Genomic DNA, 23,026 nt, shown 5'->3' with positions numbered 1-23,026 from the left:
CTTATAGAGGTTACACTCTGTGATCCTTGTCATTTCTCCTGGCTGGTTTCAGTCCTTGAGCGAATCAGCGGAGGGCACGTGAACTAAGACCCCAGAACCCACCAGCCGCTTGCTGGTTTCACATGCCTGTTCTCTAGCCTTTCTGTGGGTTTTAATACCTTGGCCTTTGGCTGCTTTTCTGAAGAAGTCACATGACATCACCAAGCTTCAAGCACAATGATATTTTATCCTTGCTTTATGCTTTATGTCTCTCTTTATTCTAATAAAGTTTCTTCTCCTCCTTTTTCTTCTTCTTCTTCTTCCTCCTCGTCCTTCTTCATATTTCCATACTACTCTTGAATATTTTAGCCATGCGGTGCTAAACACGAAGCCCATTGGATAAGTGGCTGAAGTGGCTGGAGGTCAATGCCGTTTCCCAAATCCCTGGATCCAAGACGTTTTCCTAATATGCAGAGTGACCGAGAGTAGGAACACTGCCCCATTGCGGAGGTGGTTCAACTAGGAATCAAAGTGGTCATCATGGGCAATCTTTTTGCCTTACAATTTAATAAATGACTCTACGATACTGTACTGACCCTGCTCTCCTTGCCCTTTCTCTCTCCTATAACTCATTTCCCCCCAACACTCTCCCTTTCCATTTCTCTCATCTGCCCCTTACGTCCTCAGCTTCTTGCTGAGATTTTGCACTCTACCTTTGACTCTAGCCTGTAAAATGTCCTGTCACTGTCCCAGTCAGGTGGATGTTGCCGTGGCTCCTGCATGATATCAATAACCCATGCTAGTGAAGCCGATGATGTAATTTTCCCTGAAGCTCTAAATATAATTTAACAAGTTAAACACTGTAGCATTGTGGTGAATGCGCTATTAAGGGACTGTAAATTGCTTACATAGCATCAATAAACACAGTGCCCTAAAGCCAGGGGCTGTTAAGACTTTATAATCTAAAGCAGCAATTGCAGTATCACCCCGCGGCTTTAGCTTCACAGTCAGATAAAAACCAAGTGGCTGGAGTCTTTAGTTGCTGCCTAATGTACATAGGAACACAACAAGCTTTAGGGGATAATCTCTTTTTGAGAGCTTAATGTGGATTTGCCAAGTAACAAAATCTATCAAATTTATTTGATTCTTCCACTTTCATTGAAAATGGGTATGTACAGTGGATGGTCAAAAGTGTATATGGTGAATGGACCCCCACAGAGTCATGTTTAATCATTTTCTTGGAATAAAAACAAAAGTTTCAGTAGGATTTACTCTCACACATCAGCTTATACCCTATAGGATTATGTGTTTAGAAAAAGATTTTGTGTAATTAAATCATCTTGGGTATAGTTGAAAAAGGGTACAGCTTTTTAAAAGTTAATGATTTCTTTTGGAAGCAAAGCCATCCAGATTTCACATTTTGCAAGCCTCAAAACTTCCCTCCCTTTTTTTTCCCTTCCCCTGATATCCCCCCACCCCTAGCCAAATTCTTCCACAAGACACACCCCTTCTGTAATTCCTTCCCAGGTTCATATCCTCAGCCAACTGGTGACTAACCCTTCTTGTGTTATAACTATTATCCAGAGTATTTGGTCTAAAGTATTTGCATTTGCGCTCTGGAAAGCTCTTGGCGTTTTACAAATGTTACCTCATTAATCATCACAACCATCAGGCTGACAGTTTTTGCCTGGTATTAAAAGTGGTGGAAAAAAGAAAGATCCAAGTGGTCCAGAGACCTAACCAAGGCTGCTTGTTGAGTTGGGGATGGAAGAGGCAGAGAACTTGCCATTTCAAGTCCCTTTCCTTCTGACAGACTTCAACCCTGTCACTTCCTGACACCACCGAAACCGCCAAGCGCGGGGTCTCCGTTCTGTAGAATCTCAGGCCACCTGCATGGTATCTGAGCATTTGGTTCTTTCTAATTATTCTTCCACTAGTTGAGTTCATTTTTTTTTTTTTACCTCGTTCTTTTTTTATTAGAGAAGTTGTGGGTTTACAGAAAAATCATGCTCAAGATACAGGTTTCCATATACCACCCTATTATTAACACCTTGCATTAGTGGGTATATTTGTTACAATTGATGAAAGAACATTTTAATAATTGTGCTATTAACTATAGTCCATGGTTTACTTTAGGGTTCAATGTTTGTGTGATACAGTCCTATGGATTTTTAAAAAATTATCCTAGTAACATATATACAACCTAAAATTTCTCCCCTTCGACCACATTCAAATATATAACTCAGTGCTGTTGATAACGTTCACAATGTTGTGCTGCCATCGCCACCATCCATAGCCAAGACTTGTCCGTCATCCTAAATAGAAACTGTACAATTGAAGCATTAACTCCCCATTTTCCCTACCCCCACCCCAGCCTCTGGTAACCTATATTATAATTTCTAACTCTATGAATTTGCTTATTCTAATGATTTCATATCAAATATCCACAATATTTGTCCTTTTGTATACTCTTATTTCTTATTTGTATTCTTAATTTCACTCAACACAATGTCTTCCAGGTTCATCATGTTGTTGCATGTGTAAGAACTTTGTCCCTTTTTAAGGCTGAATAATATTCCATTGTATACCACATTTTGGTTATTCATTTGTTGGTTGATGGATGCTTGGGTTGCCTCCTTCTTTTGGCAATTGTGAATAAGGCCGCTATGAACATTGGTGTGCAAATATCTGTTTGAGTCCCTGATGTCCATTCTTTTTGATAAAAAACAGTGGGACTGCTGAGTCATATGATAATTCTATAGTTCACTTTCTAAGGAACTGCTGAACTGCGCCATTTATTCCCATCAGTAATGTACAAAGTTTCCTATTTTTCTACATCCTTTCCAACACTTCTAATTTCCCATTTTTTAAATAGTAGCCATTCCAGTGGTGTGACGTGTTATCTCACTGTAGTTTTGATTCGCATTTCCCAAATGATGTTGAGCAGCTTTTCATGTGCTTTTTGGCCATTCATATTTCTTTTTTTTTGAGAAATGTCTATTCAAGTCTTTGCCCATGTTTTGATTGGGTAGTTTGTCTTTTTGTCATTGAGCTGTAGGATTTCTTAAAATAAGATATTCTGGATTTTAACTCCTTATCAGATATGTGGTTTCCAAATATTTTCTCCCATTGTGTAGGTTGTCATTTTGTGTAGGTTGTCGTTTTTTTTCCAAGGTATGAAAGTTTTTAATTGTGATGAGGTCCCATTTATGTATTTTTTCTTTAGTTGCTTATGCTTTGGGCGTAAAGTCTAAGAAATCATTGCCTAATCCATGGTTCTGAAGATACTTCCCAATATTTTTTTCTAGGAGTTTAATAGTTTTGGCTCTTATGTTTAGGACTTTGATCCATTTTCAGTTGATTTCTGTATATGGTGTGAGGTAGATAGCCACCTTTATTCTTTTGCTGTGGACATCCAGTTTTCCTAGCATGGTTTGTTGAAGAGTCTGCTTTTCCCCAGTTGAGTGGACTCAGCAGCCTTATAAAAAATTCAGTTGGTCATAAATACGAAGGTTGATTTCGGTACACTCAATTTGATTCCATTTGTCTATATGTCTGTCCTTGTGCTAGTACCATGCTGTTTTGATTACTGTGGCTGTACAGGAAGTGTGAGTCCTCCAACTTTGTTCTTTTTTTTCAAGATGATTTTGGCTCTTTGGGGACCCTTTCCTTTCCATAAATTTGATGATTGGCTTTTCCATTTCTGCAAAAAAAAAGCCATTGGAATTTTGATCAGGATTGTGTTGAATCTGTAAATTGCTTTGAGTAGAATTGTCATCTTAACAATGTTTAGTCTTTCAGTCCATGAACAAGGAAAATCCTTCCATTCATTTAGGTCTTCTTTGATTTCTTTCAGCAATGTTTTGTAGTTTTCTGTGTGAGTCCTTTATGTCATTGGTTAGATTTATTCCTAGGTATTTGATTCTTTTAGTTGCTACTGTAAATGTATTTTTTTTTCTCTTGATTTTGTCTTCAGAATGTTCAATACTAGTGTATAGAAACATACTGATTTTGGGGTGTTGATCTCATACCCTGCCATTTTGCTGAATTCACTTATTAGCTCTAGTAGCTTTATTGTGTAAGTTAAATTTTAAGCCTGAACCAAATCTGATTAGGAGAAAAGTCTCCTTTCCTTCTGCTTTATCAGAGTCATCCTGAGATTATGGAGATTTTCCATCTAGCACCTTTGGTTTCTAGTACATGATACCATCCCCTGATGACAGGCAGTTCCTGGGAGAGAAGGGTATGTCAATGGGTTTCAGGACAACTTGCAAAATGTCCTCTGCTTATATACTACCATCAGTGGGCAGCTGTTCAGCTCTCTGCTGGGCAGTCTTGAGACTGCCTCTCCAACTTTTTAATCCCATCCTTTCGGCAGCATGTCATGTTGTCTCCTGAGTTCATTGTTCACCAGGGATTCCAGTTAGCCAGGTTAACTATTCATATGATGTGTCTGAGCATGGTGGGCATGATTCAGTTTTCTCCCCCAGCTTTCATCATGCCTATAGGATACATTTAAGTTGCACTACTTAGGTCTTTAGGATAAATTATAAAACCACAAGGATCCAAAAGATTCCTGAAAAAACAACAGCTTCTTCCTTCTTCTAAGCTTCGATTAATTTCCAATTTCTGTAGCACACAGGACTTCCCCCTCTGCATCCCTAATTTATTTCAGTGTACTACAGGAGATGCACCATAGCTTTTCTTTTCTTTCAAGTAATGTATTTTTGTGTAAACATGTTGTTTATGAAAAAGGCTTTTACGGATGCTTTGTGTTGCCTTTGCTCAAGAAAATACATTTTAGAAGAATTCTCTCCATCCTGGCATGTAATGTTTCATTAGCCAACATAACCTTGTTTATTTGCTTAGTAAAATTTTATTTGGGAAAGGAAGTCAATTTGCACCCCTGACATGCTGCCAGGTTCCTGTTTATAAGTACACAATAGGCTGCTTGGAGGGGGTAAAACTATATAGTTTATGATTTCAGCATTAAGTATGACACAATCTGTATATGAAACCATAGAGGCAATCATGTTTTCCTGTCCCTGCAGCTACATTTTGCAGTTTAAGCTTTTTATCAGAGCATTATCCTGGAGTGCACAGAGTAAATAGCCCTAATTGTGCTGGCCACTTTAAGTGTGAGGGAGAATTGTCGGCATAAAAGCAGCTCTTTGCTGTGTGTGTTGCACATGTGTTTGAGAAAATACCTTACGTGACTGACTAGGACCCAGTGTTCTGAAGCTTTGGTTGTGTGCCTTCCACTGTCATCAAGTGCCTCCTACTGTCTGAGCTCCTGGTCAGCAGGGAGCCTGGTGGGACCTGAAGGCCCGTGTGCCTGTCAAAGAGAACCCCTCTCCCTCCATTTCCCACCCCCACTGGCGATGCCGTGTAGATGGCCGTCTGCTAGACTTGACTCTAATCTCTGCCTCCTTTACGTACACCTCGGCTTTTCTCTTCCCCAAGAGGAAACTATTGCTTCATGGGTCCAACACACTGGGGTCCAAATATGCACATGAGCTATAGCTATTCTTTTCACTTTGCAGATATAAAATACTACAGAATTTCTCATTGGAGCAGAAAGAACACTGACTTAGGAGTCCAGAGATCGGAATTTTAGTCCCATTTCTGTCTCCACTTAGACACGGGCCCCTGGGCCGGTACCAGCACCTCCTTGGAGCGCTGTGCTCTGTAAAGTCAGGGAGTTGGGGTCAAGGCTCCCTATGGTTTCTTTCTACTCTGAAATTCTGAGAGCAGGCACTTTTATATGTTTCCTAAAAAAATCTTTGCCCGCAACTTGCAATTTCTTCTTTCTGTCTTCCCTGACTGCATCCCAACCAGTCTCCTGTTTTGTTGTTGTGCTTGTCAAGTCCTATCTCTGTTCCTGATGAGATGGGGATAACTTCCGTCCTCCTTTTCAAGGCCCCAGCATCCACTGTTTTGTTAATTATTTCAAATTCCATAGATCCACTTTTCGTCTGCTTGTTCTTTGTCATTTTCCTATGTCACTGCTGAAACCTAGCAGTTAACCGTGTTGTAACTCTGTGATCAGAGTCCCTTCGGTTACAGATGCTGAAGGGCAGGGTCCTTTTCCAGCCCACCGTGCTTATTCACAGGGTCAGCCGTTAGCCGCCGCCTCTTCCTGAAGGCCAAAGGGCTTTACCAGTTCTTTAAGCAGCCTTTTATCTGGCTGAGCAACGCCACAAGCTCTAGGTTTGCTGTACGCTGGAATCTGCCTGCTGTTTACATGAGTGAGCCAAGGAGGCAAGTCGACTTGAGAGAAAGCTTGCCTATGAAGGGAGCCTTTCATTGTTCATCTGCACAGTGGTTAGAGGGTACATTGAATGGATATAAGTAGCTCATGTCACAAAAATTAAGATAAAGGACCCTAAGCACGCCACCCTCTTCCTTCCATCCATTCCTTCCTGCGCCTTGGCCTCCTCTTGAATTTTGCTCAGCAGGTGCTAGAGCTCAGAGCACTAGAGCTCTGTTTTTTGTCTTAGAAAGCCCGAGTAGCATTATGTGTGTTTGGGAAGCTTCTCCCAAATGTGCTCATCCTTTGCTAGAAAAGATCCCCCTGCTCCTGGGACAGCACCAAAAAGCTGATCAACAAGGAAAGTCTTGTGTCGATTGGAAAAAGATGACGATTTTAATCCCAGTAAAGGAAGGAGAGGAGAGAAAAGGGAAAGAGGTGCATTTTGACGTTGTCTGTGCTTCTTCAGATGGTGGAGCCTAAATCTCTTTCAAATGTGAAGGTGTGAAAGGATGTTGGGATAAACGGAGGAACATACCGGACATTAATGAAGCCTCAAGGCTTTGGGGACTCGTCTCTCTTCTTATGCCAGCAGATGGGAGATTAGCTTTTATCCCTAAACACTGTTGTTGCACCATTAAAAGGGGGAAATCAGTACTATGTACAAACACATGACTGCTTTGTAGACCAAGCTGTTTAACCAGGGTGAAGAAAATATATAAGAAATTCAAATAGTTTGTGGTTCATCTTTTGCCCCAAACATGGCTTCTACCCATGGTAGAATCTTGTAAGGAGAGTCTATTTGACTTTTTTTCAGGGCAGGTTTTGAATTCCTAAGTTTTTCAATAGGCATTTAAAAATTGTTTTACGAAGTGATTATTAAACTCTGTGGGTGTGAATAGATGTCAAATACAAATATTTCTTTACACATAAGCCTGCAATTGGGTTTCTTTCAAAGTGACATGACAACATTCAAATACTTAAAAACATATATAGCTGCAGTTAAAAAAAAAAAGTCAGACATCAACAGAAGGACATGAACATCAATACAAAGGGAAAGATGTAAGAATTTTGTCCACGGGCTAACTGAAAACTTCAGCAATATGGGTGTATTTCTTACCTGGGTCTGACTCTCCTTAGATTTGTTTTATCTTTATTTTAGGCTCAGAAATCTTATTTCTTAGTCTATCAAATAAGCGCTAAACATGTGGCACCTTGACGTTGTCAGGAGAGTAGTGACACAATCAGATGAAAAGGAACCCAGGGATGGAAAATCATAGAATGTTCAAGTTGCTGGAGACCAGGGACCTACAGACCTGATGTTATAGGGTGAAAGGTGTAGGGGAGAGAATCTGGATACAAATATTTCGCTGGCATTAGCACTTCTGCTTAGCAAGCAAACCCATAAATCTTGGCTGTCCAGGGTAGAAAATGCAGCTTCTAATGTACTTGCTTTCCTCCCATCCAGTAACTTTGACTGAAAGAATTGAGCTCAGTGCTGTGATGGCTTTATGGTACATAAACACCAGGTGCCAAATTCTTCCCTCTGTGACTCCCACGTATAAAGCCATTCTTATTCCAAGTGCAGTTGTTTTGCCAGGAGGAATGTAGACAAATAGGAAGCGGTGGCCTTAAAGTGGGACCTTGTTTTCTGGGTGTGTAACTGGGTTCAGAGGAGCTGTACCTGTCCAGGCTCATCTTTATGGGTGGGACTGGGTTAGGTCATGCCACGGGAGGGACACGTCTTAGCTCTGCCTACTATTGTTTTATCAGTGCAACCATGATTTATGAAGGGTATGGGCAAAAGCCAAGCAAGTGACTGTCCTGCCCTTAGATGGTTTAAAATCTAGAGAAAGGATAGCACTAACAATTTTATTTCAGGGGTGGCAGGCAGGGTGGGGTAGAAAATGTGTCCCTGGATCCCAACCCTGGGATCTCTGAACTCTTGGATCCCTTGAATGTCATAACATACATATGCATACTATTCTAAATATATGTATACAGAAAACATCTGGAGAGAGATAGCAAAAGGTTAGTTTTTTTTTTTTTCCTTCATCTTAGGATTTTCCTCCCATATATTTTTCTAGTGTAAATTTTCTCTAATGAACAAATACATTACAAATATATTGCTTGTAAACTAAAAATAATGCAAAAAAAACCCCAAGCAAAACAAAACCCAACAACTGTGATTGAGCTGGATATTTTCCAATTGCCCATCCAGGCCCATTCTCCCTCTCCCCTTCTCTGTGCTGAAAGGGCGTTATCGGACTTCTTGGCTTTGTGGCTTCTAATTGGATTTTGGCTGGTGCCATATAGTTACTGTTGGGACCCCAAGTGATACAGTGGTCAGACTCTCTCATTGAAATTGTATGTTTATCTGCAGTAAGTGTGCTCAGATTGACTAATGCATCAGCTTCTTTCTGTTTGACTGGAATTTTGTCAGCACTGTGAAAAGGCAGAGCCTGATGGTACCATGGAGGGAAACCTGAGCCCAGACATTTTAGAAATTAAGGAATGTGAAAATTTCAAGAGACTAGTAATTGAGTAGGAAAGTGATTTTGTGACTTTTAAAGAAGCAACTTTTAAAAATACAGGATCTAAGGGAGAAAAATAACAAAAGAGTTCCTTAGTGGTTTTAAAAAAAAACCACACCATTAGGTCTTCTATGTCATTTTCTGGGATTCTTGTTTTAAGGTTAGAGATCAGAGATGATTGGTGCTTTTGGATTGGGGTAAATGAGAGAGCAATGGGAGGAGGTAGATAAAACAGGAGAAAATTGAATCAAGGAGACACAGCTTTAATTTTAAATAGGCTGCCCAAGACTCATACCCTGGCTTCATTATAAAGTTATGTGTGAGCAAACACTTGGAAAAGGTGAGGGAGTGAGCTGGAGGCTAGATGGGCAGAAACCTTGGAGTCTGGGGAAACAGCCAGGCCAGTGCCAAGAGCCTGTGTGTTGGTGGATCATCATGGAGGTCAGCATGTGGCTGTAGGGCTCAGAGGAGTGGGAAAGGAGGTCAGTGTGTCATAGGTGATACCATGGAGGTTTTAGGATGTACCATTCAGGCACCGTAGAAATGAAAAGTATCTCATTGACTCTTGTCGCACTTCTCTAAAGAACCCTTAAGGATCCAGAGACCCCAGGTTGCTGCCAGGAGAAATGTTTTTAATTTGTTCTTACAATTCAGATAAATTTCTAGAAGCTACTTTTGGGATTGTTGTGTCCAGTTGTCGCCAGGGTCCCCAGGGCAAGTTCTGTTTGGTAAGCTATGGTTAAGAGAAAATTGTTATTTCTTTATATGAAGATTTTGTCAAATAAAAGAGCCCAAACCTCTCTTCTGTTTCTTCTGTTAGTTTGGTTTTCCTGCTAAGAAAGAACAAATATCAGTAGCTATGGTTCACTTTGGTTGGAAGCAATGCGATTCAAGGATACTTGTCCTCCAGGAGAACAGCCTCTTCTCAGAATAGGAATATGCTGCTTAATTAATATTGATCATTAGTACCGCATGACAATAATAGAGAGCCACGTGACTGACAGGGCCAATGAGATGCAAGCGCTCTCATTCTTTATTGTTTCTGAGGAGGAGGAAGTGTGCCTTGTAGCACATTTTCCTTCCCACTGAAGATCACATTTCTATTTTATGTGAAGAGCATAACATTGCCAAATATTGGAGAAAAGAATGCAATGTTGGAGTTGCCCAGTCGATGCCTCAGGCAAGGGAGTTTTCAAGCAACTTCCGCTTGGTGTCCCAGCCCTACTCTCCAGCTCTTTTTGCCAGGAAAGAATAGGGGTCGAGGAAGGGGAGTTTGGGAAAGGGAAGGGAGAGAAGGAGTCTTTTCTGAATCTGTAGTGCATCATCAGCTGCTTTAGAGAGAAGGCTTCATTTATATTACTGGTCATTAGGAAGTATTTGATTCTCTTTGAAATACTGGACAACTACACCTCTCTCATCCCTGGTATTTTTATACAAGCGCTTATTTTGGGTAACTTTACATTTTCTGGTAAGGAAGGGAAAGAAATTTGTTTAGTAATTCTGGAATGAATCTTTTGCTTGTTGCAACTGACATTCCAGATTCTCAGGATTACTTCTTCAGCCTTTCAAGGTTCAGCGGCCCTTTCTTGATTTTTTTTTTCCTTTAAACTTTTTATTTTGGAATAATTTCAAAACTTACAGGACAGTTGCAAAAACAATCTAAAACTCAAAAAAGAAAACCCCTGCAGATACCCAGATCCATGAATTTTAAAATGTTGCCACATTTGCTGTATCATTCATTTTCTGTCCATCTACCTACCTACCTACCTGCCTATTTTCTAAACATTTGAGAGTAGGTTGTATACATCATGCTCCTTGAACACATAATACGCCCATGCACATTCCCCAAGAACAAAGATTTTCACTAATGTAACCACAGTTGCCGGGTTTAAGCTCTTTACCATTGATGGAAAGCTTACAGTCTATATTCCTTTTTTCCCTTTTGTATTTTAAAGCCTCCTTTATTCCCCATGCTGCAGAGATGTGAGAGCTGGGTAATGCCTTTTTCCCGCCTCCGGTGACCTTCCGCACGCAGGCCTTGGGGCCCCATTCCTCGCATGCTTCCAGTCTCTCCCCTTTGGGTTTGCCTGCCTCTTTTCCCGTTGCTTAGGAAGGCCTGTCTTGCCTCACTTCAGTCACTGGCTCTGGTCTGAGTTGACCAGACACGTGGGCAATTCGAGGAGACTGTCGAGCTCTGCTCTGGCTTCTGTGTGTTCCTAGGACTTAGGAGGACTCAAATCAGCAAACATCTCTTTATGTTAGGAGCTCAGGCTCAGAGATGGCGATGGGCCGTGGCTTAGACAAGAACGTGCATAGAGATTGCTCTTTATTCACTTAGCACCACCTCAGATACCATAATTCATTTATCCACTCACCCCATGGTCTTCTGCTTGTGCCAGGCACTGAGATAGCAGTCAGCAATAATAGAACAAGACAGCCACTGGCCCTTCCTTCCTGGATTTGTAGTATAGTTGACTGGAAATGGTCATAATAACGTGCATTGTGGGATGTGCTATAAAGGAAGTGATCCTAGTGTCAAGATAGAACGTAACGGGGGTGGGGTAGCCTTTTAGCTAGAGCGGTCAGGGAGGCCTCCTTGAGGAGGTGACATTTAAGAAGAACCTGAATTGAAGAGAGGAGATAGTGATTCTAGGAGGGAACAACAGGGTGGTATGGGAAAATATGTTATTACAACTCTTTTCAAGCCATAACTTTATCTTAACGTTCTAGGGCAAAGGAAGCAAGCATGTACTGTACTCATTTTGTATGTGAGAAAATACCATTGACCCATCCATAAAATATTGCCTACGAGGATAGAATTTAGCCAAATGCAGAGGAAGAGAGGGAGTTTCAGGCCCAGGGAATGCACGGACAAAGGTGTGAAGGTGAGAATCCCAATTCACGAGTTGTGTGGTGAGTCGACCTGTGTGGCGGCAGTGCAGGGCTTGCACGGGGAATAGTACGGGGACAGTGGTGGGAGATGGGGCTGGGTATGTAAAACCTTGAAGGCAAGGCTAAGTGTGGTTTTCGTTTTGTGGTAATGGGGAGCTACAGGAGGTATTTGAGCTGAGGAGCGCCACCAGGGAAGTGCTGATTTACACCAGTTAATCAGGCAGTGGAATCTGAAGTGGTCTGGTACGGGCTAGTCAAGAACAGGGAGGTTTGTGCATGAGAGTGAAAGGAGAGGGAGTAGGAAGTATGGGATGCTGGGAGATGATGTGGGAAAGACTGGTTGGGACCAGACTGCAAAAGGCTCAAGTCAGTGTGAAGGCATGTGTAGGAGGTAAAGTGTGGCCAACAGAGTTTTTAAGTTGGCTGGTGCCAGGAAAGGAGATTCTTGAGAACTGAGGAATCTTGCCAGTGAGCAGTGAGTACAATAATGTCATTTTCAGTGGTGTCAGAGTCGCATCCAACCTCCGGGGTACAGGTTGATGCATCCATCACAGGAATTTGCTCAATTTCAGAAACCTGAAAGAACGAGAGCAATTTCCTCCCTTTTAACCCATGTGATTATATTTAGCAGAAGCAACTGTCAATAAAGCCAGAGAGGAGGGCAGAGACACCAACGTTCCAAGGCACTGAGAATCTGAGCAGGAATGGGCAGGGGCTGTGAGGGAAGCCAGAAAACGATTTCTCACAGTCGAGAGTGACTGCTGAGCAGAGTTACTGTCTTGAGCATTTCACTGCAATGCGAAATGAGTAGCTATAAAATGCTTCTAGGGATGGTTCAGGGCTCTGTGGCCGCAAACCCGGGATTAGAAAGAATGAGGAGGTCTTGGGGCCCGGTGGGGAGCGCGGGCCAGGCGGGCAGAGCTGGTTGCTCAGTATCTTGCAGAGCCAAGTCTAGCTCTTCACTGTGGGGCCGTCTGCTTCCTGGAAACTTGGGTGAGTGGCTGAGACGGGCTGAGGGTTTCCTGGTGTGTGAGCTGCCTTTCTACCCAGCACAGGGTTCCCTCTGTTTGGAGGGAAGTTTAAATTCATCCGAGAAAAGACTTCTTTCTCAGGCTTTCTCTGAGCTCTTGGAACTCTTGAGGATGGTGGAATAATATCAAACGGTGAGTGAGTGAGGGTCGCCTCCCGCCCCCCCCCCCCCCTTTTCGGTAGTTTGGTAAAAGCCTTCAGCACTTTTTGAACTACAGTTTTCCCTCCCTAATCCTAATCTGCCCTGTTCATTGTAAACCTGTCTAGAAATGCCTGCACAGGCAACATGACCTTAAGACAAGGGGCATTAAATCAATCATTTTGAAATGAGCTAATGGTGTATTCCAGGCTTTTCCAGGTGTGAAGTTGGTGGTGATGACATTGATCCCAGTTAATGGCATGACAGATATCCTGGAAATGTAATTCTCAGGATCGCAAAACAACATTAATTCATCACTTCGTCTAATGTCCATAAAGGAGGACATCAGGCATCCTTTATTTTTTGCCATGCCACTGTCCACAAGAAAATACTTTTAAGCCAGACTAGAGGTGGTATGGCCTAGTGGTTAAGAGCCTGGAATCTGAAGCTAATATGTTGGATCTGAGTCCCAGCTCTTCCACTTACTGACTGTGTGACTTTGGGAAAGTCACTTAAATTCTCTGTGCCTATGTTTCCTCATCTGTAAAATGGGGATACTATTTTACCTACCTCATCTACTGAGGATAAGGAGGAAATGAGAATCCTGACATATAGTAATGCTGTATACATATTTGTTGTTATTAATATTATTTCTATTAATATTAGACATGGGGACGTTTCCTCCCTGAGTTACACTTTTTGTACTTTCCTAAAGTGAAAGAAGTAAACATTTGTTGAGTGTCTATTCAGTGTCAAATACCAGATCCTGGGCTGGACCCTCAACACATGTCATCTCAATTCTCCCTACAACCATGACCATTAGATTATCATCTCCATTCTAAAGATGAAGTGGATCCAGTTCGGAGAACTTAAATAACATCCCCCAGATGGTCTAGAGCTGATGCTAACTTGAACCCAGGTCCACCTGTTTCCAATGCTCTTTTTTTTTTTGGCTGTACCATGATGCACCGTAGAATTCTCCAGGGGTAAGTGGCAAACTCTGAAAAAGCAGAATTTAAGCAGGTATATCAAAGCTGGAGTTTTCCCCGGCTACTGTGCCCCCCTCTCTCTTCCCCTCCTGCAGAGGTTACTGAGATGATTTCGTTTGCTGTCTGGCCTCACTGTGAGATTATGCTAAGGAGAATGTGATGGAGAGAGGCCACCTGCACGCTCATGGTCCCCTCACCTTCTTGCTCCCCCGTGCCCCACATTCTCTTTTAATCTCTCTCTGAACCCTCAGTCACAGAGCAGCCTGTCTTCTTAGTAAGATCTAAAACATCTGAACTGGTTTTCCAGCTCAGGGCACCAGGAAGAGGCATCACGACCCCCCAGGATCCTTCCTATAGCTCCAGCAGGTTTCCAGAAAGTCAGTTCCGTTGTTAATCTGTGAATGACTTGGATAACTTTTAGATGCAGTTCATGGGTGTTTACATCTAGGACCTTCCGAAAGTCTTCCTAACTGCGCGGGCATCATTAAAATGCAGACAATTCCAAGATTGCACAATTGGATGTGTAAACACATGTCAGGATGACCTTGGCTCTTTATTGAGAAACCCGTAAACTTTCTACACCTTGGCAGTTAGATGGAATACAGATTTGAAGATAACTTTTTGGGGCCTTGTGGGAATCAACATTGTTTTGCCCACACATTTTGACCTCTGTTTTCATTTGTGGTCGACTTTCCTGCATTCTTCATTACTACACCCTAAAATTATAGTTATTTTTAAGAACATGGACATATGTTCCTATACATGTTGTGTTGTGGGTTTTTTTTTTTTTTTGCATATTGTATTCCAAGCTTATACCTGCAGAATGACGATTCTCACGCTACCTCAAGCTTACTGAATATGCAATCAAGACTCATTCTCCCCTTTGTTCTTATCCCATTCATACTCTTCATTTCTCAGAACTACAGGGATCTGAAGGGAGGAAGAAGTCAAAAGACATGCTAAGAACATGAACCAAGAGGGAGAGTTTGAAGTGAAGATAGCTTGCTGTGAGGCTTTCTTCTTCAACAGTGGAGAAATTCCACTTTTTGTTCAATCAGTTTCTTGAATCGTGATCTCTTCATTCTGACAGAAAGCTATAATTTTAGGAAGGCTCATTTCTACAAAAACTTATGATTGTGGAGAGAAAGCATCATTTCTACATTCATGAATCAGAGTCTGAAAAATCTGGATATTTAATGACTCTAAAAATGTAACATAGGAAAACACTGGGGAATGTCAGAGCTGGAAAAGATCAGAGACCAGGTGATCCAACCCCTTTCTTTTAATGATGAGGCTACTGAATTTGGAGAGATTGAGTGATTTATGCAAGTTATGTAGCTGTGAGGAGGGGTAGAAAAACTGGACTAGAGAAGACCTTGTAATGCCTAAGCCAGTATATTTTCAACATTATCACACATTGCTAATCATTTAGGAACATTTGAGCCAAAGTATGAACCATGCATCATAAATGAGAGCGTCTTAGCAGTAGAAGAGCCCTTGGAGGTCATCTGTGCATCTCCCTCCTGAAGCAGGAATCCTCTCGGTGGCATCCTGGACAGGTGGCCACCAGGCTCCAATGCCAGAAGCTCAGTTCCTAAAAAGGCAGTTTGTTTGTCTTTGGGTATCTACATACATCAGTAAATGTTTCCTGGGGGAAAAAAGCAGAAATCTATATCTTTAAAACATCATCAGGGAAGCAGATTTGGCCCAGTGGTTAGGGCGTCCGCCTACCACATGGGAGGTCCCGGTTCATACCCCGAGTCTCCTTGACCTGTGTGGAGCTGGCCCATGCGCAGTACTGATGCGCGCAAGGAGTGCCCTGCCATGCAAGGGTGTCCCCTGCGTAGGGGAGCCCCACACGCAAGGAGCGCGCCCCCTAAGGAGAGCCGCCCAGTGTGAAAAAAATGCAGCCTGCTCAGGAGTGGGGCTGCACACACAGAGAGCTGATGCAGCAAGATGATGCAACAAAAAGAGACACGGATTCCAGGTACCGCTGGCAAGAATATAAGCGGACACAGAAGAACACACAGCGAATGGACACAGAGAGCAGACAACTTGAGGGGGAAGTGGGGAAGGGGAGAGAAATAAATAAAAAATAAGTCTTTAAAAAAACACAAAAACATCATCAGCCCATAAGAATTTGAGGGGGCTGAAGGTGAGCGATGTGGTTTTATTGATGGTGAGGAGAGACACTCTTTTTCTTACCTTAAAAATGAGAAGAATAATGCCTACTTCACAGGCTTGTTGTGAGGAGTGCAGATGCCGTTTCTAAAGCATCTACCATAGTGCCTGGTTCAAAATAGCAGTATTATTGACTTGTATTAACATGATTACATTAAAAAAATAACACTTATGCCCCCTGAAGCAGTACAGACTCTGTCTAATTCTGTAAATATTTGAAGGCAGTTAACATGACCCTCTAAGTCTTCTCTTCAGACTAAATATTTCCTGACTCTTCTACTGTTCTTCCTGCGATGCACTTGGATCCCTTCACTGCTTTCATGCCCTCCTATTTGTCAATTTCCCCCTTAAAATGTGGTGGCCAAATGTGGTCAGCCCAACGTGCTCTCCAGCGGAATAATTACTTCCTTGATCTGGACATTACACTTTTCCTTAAGCAACCTAGATTTATGTGAGCATTTTTGGAAGCCAGATCACACAGTTGGCTCAACTAAAACCTGATTCTTCTATCCAGAGTATTAGCTATGCCTCCCAACTTTGTGTCAACTGCCGATTTGACAAGCATGACTTCTACGTCTTCATCCAAGCTGTTGATAAAAATGTTGAACAAGGAAGGGCCAAAGGCTGGGCTTCGAGGAACTCCTCAGATCCCTCCCTTTACGTTGACATCCATCTACTAGTTTGGTGACACCAGCTCCAAATCCACCCGCCTGTACTATCAAAAACAACGCAGCAGGAGATCCAATTTCAAAAAACACAAAGAGTGACTATCTCTAATTTATCCGGAGGTAAAAATGCCATTCTTCTGCCAGTGAAGACAGGTTTTGAACCCATAATTGAGAAAATATGAACTCAGAAAATAATTTCATGTTTGAGTCACTACGTAACGCTTAAAGAAAAGATTCATCTCCTCTTAATGTGAAATGAAAACGCTTGGCCTGATTGCTTTTTTCCTAAACTTACTCTTTGGGTCTGGGAGAAGGAGGCTGGAGCGCTTGCAAGATTTTATGTGAGGGGAGAGAGGAGATTATTGAAGTGTTAGGATATAACTTTCAGGAACCTTTTCATCTCTGGTAGAGATCACAAAGACAAAGAGCTGATTTAAACGTGTTGGCGGGAGAGGACATTTTCCCTTCCTTTCCTTTTGAGGTATATTCCTAGATAGAAGATTTTAATTATTTTTTAATGATTCACAGAGAAGGAGAGTCTTAAACTTTGGGGACGGGGGCTTATTTCTCTTATTTAACATTGTGTAATTAAATCATACCAAGGTCCCTTCACGCTGCAGCATAGCCAGTTTTTCTTCATTTTCATGGTGGAGTTAGAGAACGGTTCTCACTGTCACGTGAACCAAGGTACTCAAATATTTGAAGGCCACCTCTTGGCATCGTTCTTCAAGGGCTTATTTAGTATGTTTTAATGACTTTATTTTCAAATCTAGACATAATGTTTGTGATTGTCTTCTTAATCCTGATCCAATCTATTTCTCCAGCCTCTACATGAAATAAGTACCTCAACATCTAAAACTGCACCATTGTGAGCATACTTTCAGATTCACGTGAAAACATGGAAAGCTAGCACCCTCAAACATTGCCCCCCGGGACTAAAGATAAGATTGCAACCTGCCAAATATTCTAGGAATGTTATTTTATAGTTCACCCGTCTACTTCATTAATGTTTATTGAGCATCTACAGCATGTCAGGCACTGACCAAGGCAGTGATGACAGAGTGGACAGTAAAATCAGATTTAGTTCCTTCCCTCATTGTCTTTCTAGTCCAGTGGGAGAAACAGATATTAATCAAATAATCACAAATAATTGTAAACTTGTGAAAAGTGCCATGAGGGAGGAGATGGTGCCCAATCATTGGGGAGGGGTTCCCTAACTAATGCCTAATCTGAGGTTTGAAGGTAGAATCAGGGGAAGGGCACTGGGGGCAGAGGAAACAGCATATTCTAAGACCCTGTGCTGAAATGCTGAAATGCAAAGCACCATTTCCTTTCGTCTTACTTTAACCAACCACAATATTTAACCATGTCAGTATATAAGAGGAACCTTTGGACTGTGTGTATATATAAGCTTTTTCATGCATTTGGGATCCCCTGACACAGTTGGCCCACAGTCGAAGCCAGGTGCCCAGTTTCCATCTGGACTTCTGACAAACTGTGTGGTCAGGATTTAGAAATCAGAAACCTGGGAAAGGTGCAATGTGATGGACACAACCACCCCAAATACCATATATGTTATCACCATCCTTTAACACATAGTGCAGGAAATCCTGTTCTTTGCAGAAGAACTTCAAAGGATCATTTCTAGTTCTCCTGGGTAACATTTATTTCTTTCCTTTGCTAACCCCAAAGCACAGGCAGATATATATTTTCCTCTGGTAAATTGCTAGAGACACTTCAGCTTTCCTCCCATCCTTAACCCACTGTCCAACTGACCTCTCAAATTTCCCTAAGCTTCTAGGCTGTAGAGCACTATTTAGCTGTTTACAGAGGCCCACTTACTGCCCCTACCTGTTACTTCACTTTGCCCTGCACTTTCTCTTTCTTTGCTGGGTTCTGAATTTCTCCCTCATATTTCAGCCCCAAGGCGTTGATCAGCCCTCCTCTGCCTCAATGTGAATTCCCTCCTGTTGTCTTAGAGCAAGGGTTCTTAACCTTCTTTGTCCTACGGAACCCCTTGCCAGTCATGTGAAATGAATACCACTGTAATTTATTTTATTACATACTTTCGTAAGTGAAGGAAATGCTAGATTTCAGTTAGAGGTCAGAGAAAATAAAGATAATAAATTGATTTTTTTCAATTCAAGTTCACGGACCCACTGAAATCTTTCCACGGACCCTGGGGACCCCTAGTTAAGAACCCCTGTCTTAGAGTCTTTCTTTCCTATGAGGAGCTAGCTGTCTCTTGCTTATTTTACCTTACTTTTGAATTTTAAACAAACGAGCTTCCACTCAAGTCATCAGAAATGAATACATGATGTTAGTTAGATCCTTTAAGTGATTTGTTCACTCACTAGCTTTTTCATGCAGTTTGCTTATTGAGTGCTCACCATGTGGGGCACAAGGGCAAAAAGTTGTGAACACAAAAACTGTAGATTCTAGAGGAAAAGACCGTGAACAAGTCATCTGACAAACAATCATTATTCCACATTCCCTTATACCATGAAATTGCTAGAGACTAATCTTATGGAAACACAGCAGATAGTTGTAGCTCTTGCCCTGTCATTGGAGCCTCTATTCCAATTATCCAGCCTCTTTCCTCAGGCTGATGAGCTACTGTCATGACTGCCCAGATTGTGATTTGGGAAAGTAGCAGTCTCCTGGGAAAATATATATGGTTGACCACTCTGATAGGATTGAAACAGAAAAAAATAACCTAGTCGCTCAAAGCAGGATGCAGAACGGCTATTCACTAAATCACGGTATTATGCACTTACCACAAAAATAATTTTCGAATGCAGTATATATCACACCAAGTCAGAGAAGGCATGTACTAGAGGTCCCTGTGGTAAATCTCACATCAGGATGGCAGCAGAGTGATTAGTAACTTCAAGGTATTCTCCTATGTGCTTTACTCTAAGAACGAGTAGCTATTTTTCATCTCCTCGTCGCTGTTAGTTCTAACAAGATGAATGGGCTCAAGCCTTGCCAGAAGCCATAACTCTCTATTTAGTTGACATGACTAGATTCCCAGTTTTGGCCTTCGAGTGCCGGAGAGTAGAATAAAACATCTACGTCTTCTGAACTTTCTCTTCTGTCTTCTCTGGGCAGAATATCTCAATGCATAACCCGGTTGGTGGAGCCATGACGGGGCCCGGGGCACACCAGCTCAGCAACACCCGGATGTCCAACCATGACACCAGCGTCGTCATTCAGCAAGCCATGCCGTCTCCCCAGTCCAGCTCTGTCATCACGCAAGCACCTTCCACCAACCGCCAGATCGGGTAAGGAGACCTCCTCTGCCGGCTCTGGGTTCTGGCTGGTGCTCAGGGAATGTTCTGGACTTTCTCCTTGTTTCTGGTGCTCAGATTGGACGAGACAGAGGTTGGATTTCCTGACTGGTGTGATATTGCCTAGAGTTCAGTGTGTGATGTTTTTGATGGGGGAGAGGGAGAGCCTTAGCTTGGTGGAAGCTCTTTTGATCTTGGATTTTGGGGGTAGGGTTAAATCATTCTATGTCATTTTTTCTTCAAACAAAATTTGTGAACTTGAACATGACTGCAGGAAAAACCATGGAAATTATGGAGACCAGAAGGCAGTGCTCAGGACCCATGCCGGGTGATGGTGGATGGAAGTTTCATCAGCCCAGCCTTCCCCCGATAGAGTGTGCCTCTCCCTTCCAAGGGGCCACCAAGCCCTTTGTTTGTGCCTTCTGTGTATTTCCAGTCTTCTTCCTCTCATGATTCTTCCCTGCTTCTCCTCCTCCTTAACACCTCCTTATTAGCGCTCTTCTTCTTCTTGTCCATACTCATTCCTGAAGTAGATGAAACAAAGAAAGCAAGCTCTCTCCTGCACATTTATGTAAAAAAGGAAATCCTGCCACATTGAGTGAAAGTGGTAGAAAGGTCCTGCCATTGAATCCCAGACAGCCCATATCATGTGATGGAAGGAGCTCTTGCTTCCGGATATCAGGATGGTGCTAGATCTTCACTACTCGGAATGGTCTGAGGACCCGTGGCCTGGGCTTTACCCAGGAGCTCCTTAGAAATATGGAGGCTCTGGTCCTACCCCAGACCTACTCACTCAGAATCTGCATTTTCACAAGATCTTCAGGGATCTTCAGGTGATTGGTATGTATAGGAAAGTCTGAGGGAAACTCCTCTAGGACCATCGGTCACATAATGTGAAGGGAAATGGAAATTCTTGGGATGAAATGTCTGACTTGGAAAGGATTTAACAAACCACAGGAATGGAGTAGGATGGTCAAGTAAGAATTCTCAACCAGAGGTGGTACTGTGCTAGCCCTATGGACTGTTCAGAAGTGGGGGGGGAGGGGGGGTTGGGGCTGCTGCATGGACTGGAGGATGCTACTGAGGCAGGACCTGGTAGGCTAAATACCTGTAATATTATAATACATGGGTCAGTCCCCTGCTTGAAAGAACTATCCTGGCCACAATGCCCCCTTGAAAACACCAGAGCTTTGGGTTCTACTGTCAGTTCTCCAGATTTATTTCCTTGATTTCCTGCAATTCATTCAATGCCTCACCTTCCTTGTCTTGAGAATGAGAATGGTGTCTGTTCCTTCCAACTTCTCCAGAGTAGAAATGAAGATGAAATAAAACATCTAAGAGCACTTGGGTTCTTAGGAAGAAAAGGTATAACTAAAGCGAAAAGGCTATGATAAATTTATATTGCTGGATGCTGAGAACTGGTGCTCTCCTTTCCTAGAACTATCTATTTAGATTAAAAAGGAGAATTTGCTGTGTCTGCTGCATGCATTGGGATTCAGTTTGTTGAATATGGTGATTTTTAAAAATTTCTAGAAACTGCCCCACAACTGTTGGTGTTTCTTTTTAACTTTGATTTTAATGCCTATAATAATTCCAGTGAACAGTGAGCACTAGGGAGAACATGGGCTTATTTCTCCGTAAGAGCAGCCTGCTCTGGGAAAGCATGCCTTGTCCCTCACTTTTCTCAACCTATCGGGATGGGTTGTGACACGTGAAGGCCCACCCTAACGAACAGAGCTGCAGGTAATGACTGTTTTGTGAATTTGCCGTGGGTACTGTTGGTTTCCCATTCAAGAAACAGAAAATTAAACTGGCCGTTTGAATGCTGGGCTTTGTTCAAAGGAGCCAAGGCTAAATTAGCCAGTGTCCCTGTGAAAGATCTCTCAAATCAGTATGGGAGCAAATGCTGCCGCCATCTAAAGCAAGAACCTGTAATATCCTAAGAGGGTGGGTGGGTCATTAAAGACAGCCTCTAAATCTCAAGAGACTCCACTGTCGTGGTTTGGCTTGGGGCAGACAATTCACAGTTAGGCCAGCTAATTATAATTATTTTATTTTTCTTTCAAGGGGGAAGAAATATAAAATGGGCTGGAGTTTACTAGCAGTTTTACAGCATTCCTTCCCCCCTGGGGTTCCCCCGCCTTCCCCACTACCCCCACCAACTGCCCTCCTGGCAGCCCTTCCCGATCCGCCATTGTTAGTACAATGTTGGGTTTTGTGAAACGATCTTTTAAAGGGTTAGCAATAAATTCTAAGATGGGCGTTGACTCTGTCAAGAATTTACCCCCCTGGTCCAGGGCTGGATATTTGGGTGACATTTGTGGGCCGTGTGTCTGTGTGTGGCTGGGTGGGGGTGTTTTCTAGGACGTATGACCTCCCGACCCATTGGAAGATGGATCTTCCAATTTATCCCCCATCCCGGGGTGTTGTACGTCTCCCCTGGTGAGCTGTAGGAGATAATTGCCGCTTCTAGGGCTCTGTCTCGTTGCCAGGCTTGAGGGCGGCTGTTTCTTTTCTTCAGCTCTTTCCCTGTTGTGCTTACCATGTTGATTCCAACCTCCACATCCTATCATTTCCATTTTTCTCCACGTGACCCATCCAAAACCTTGCCCAGATCATCATGGGGGGGCGGGGGGGACTCAGCAAGGAACTACCCAACCCATCCCACCAGTGGATGTGGTATTGAACTCTAGGAGGTAAAATTCAGAGATGGTTTACTCTTTTATTTCCCGCAGCAAAGAGGAAATGAGTACTTATTTTAAAACGAGTTCCCTCTGGGGACTGTGTCTTTAAATGAGCATTTCAAATTGCAGATAGCCTTATTTTACTTTATTTTATTTTTTTGAGGCTACACAGAACCATATTGTAGTAATATTCTGATTTTTATCACAACCTCAAATATTTAAGTGTCAAAATCTGGCCAAGCCACCTGCAAATGTTTGCCATGGCTACTGGCCAACAAAAACAGCAAACAGCAATGAAAGTCTTCATTCAGGCTCAGCGCTTAAGCTGCGTCCAGCCAGGGAGGCTGGGACCCACCTGCACCCACGCATGGGGCTTTTTTGCTGCAGTAGG

General features: G+C 42.6%; 1 protein-coding gene across 2 annotated transcripts in view; it reads left to right on the top strand.

The window, feature by feature from the left end:
• Positions 1–23,026, top strand: part of CREB5 (cAMP responsive element binding protein 5) — a 438,879-nt gene that overhangs the window by 178,496 nt on the left and 237,357 nt on the right. For both annotated transcript variants that reach the window (XM_058296844.2, XM_004476075.5), the window contains exon 5: positions 19,773–19,945. In XM_058296844.2, the coding sequence (XP_058152827.1) occupies positions 19,773–19,945 (173 nt within the window). The remainder of the gene's footprint in view (positions 1–19,772; positions 19,946–23,026) is intronic.

Source organism: Dasypus novemcinctus, chromosome 5 (assembly GCF_030445035.2).
Source record: "Dasypus novemcinctus isolate mDasNov1 chromosome 5, mDasNov1.1.hap2, whole genome shotgun sequence".
In the NCBI taxonomy this organism is placed as follows: Eukaryota; Metazoa; Chordata; class Mammalia; order Cingulata; family Dasypodidae; genus Dasypus; species Dasypus novemcinctus.
Note: the sequence above shows the minus strand (reverse complement) of the source record. Positions and strands in the feature narration are given on the sequence as shown.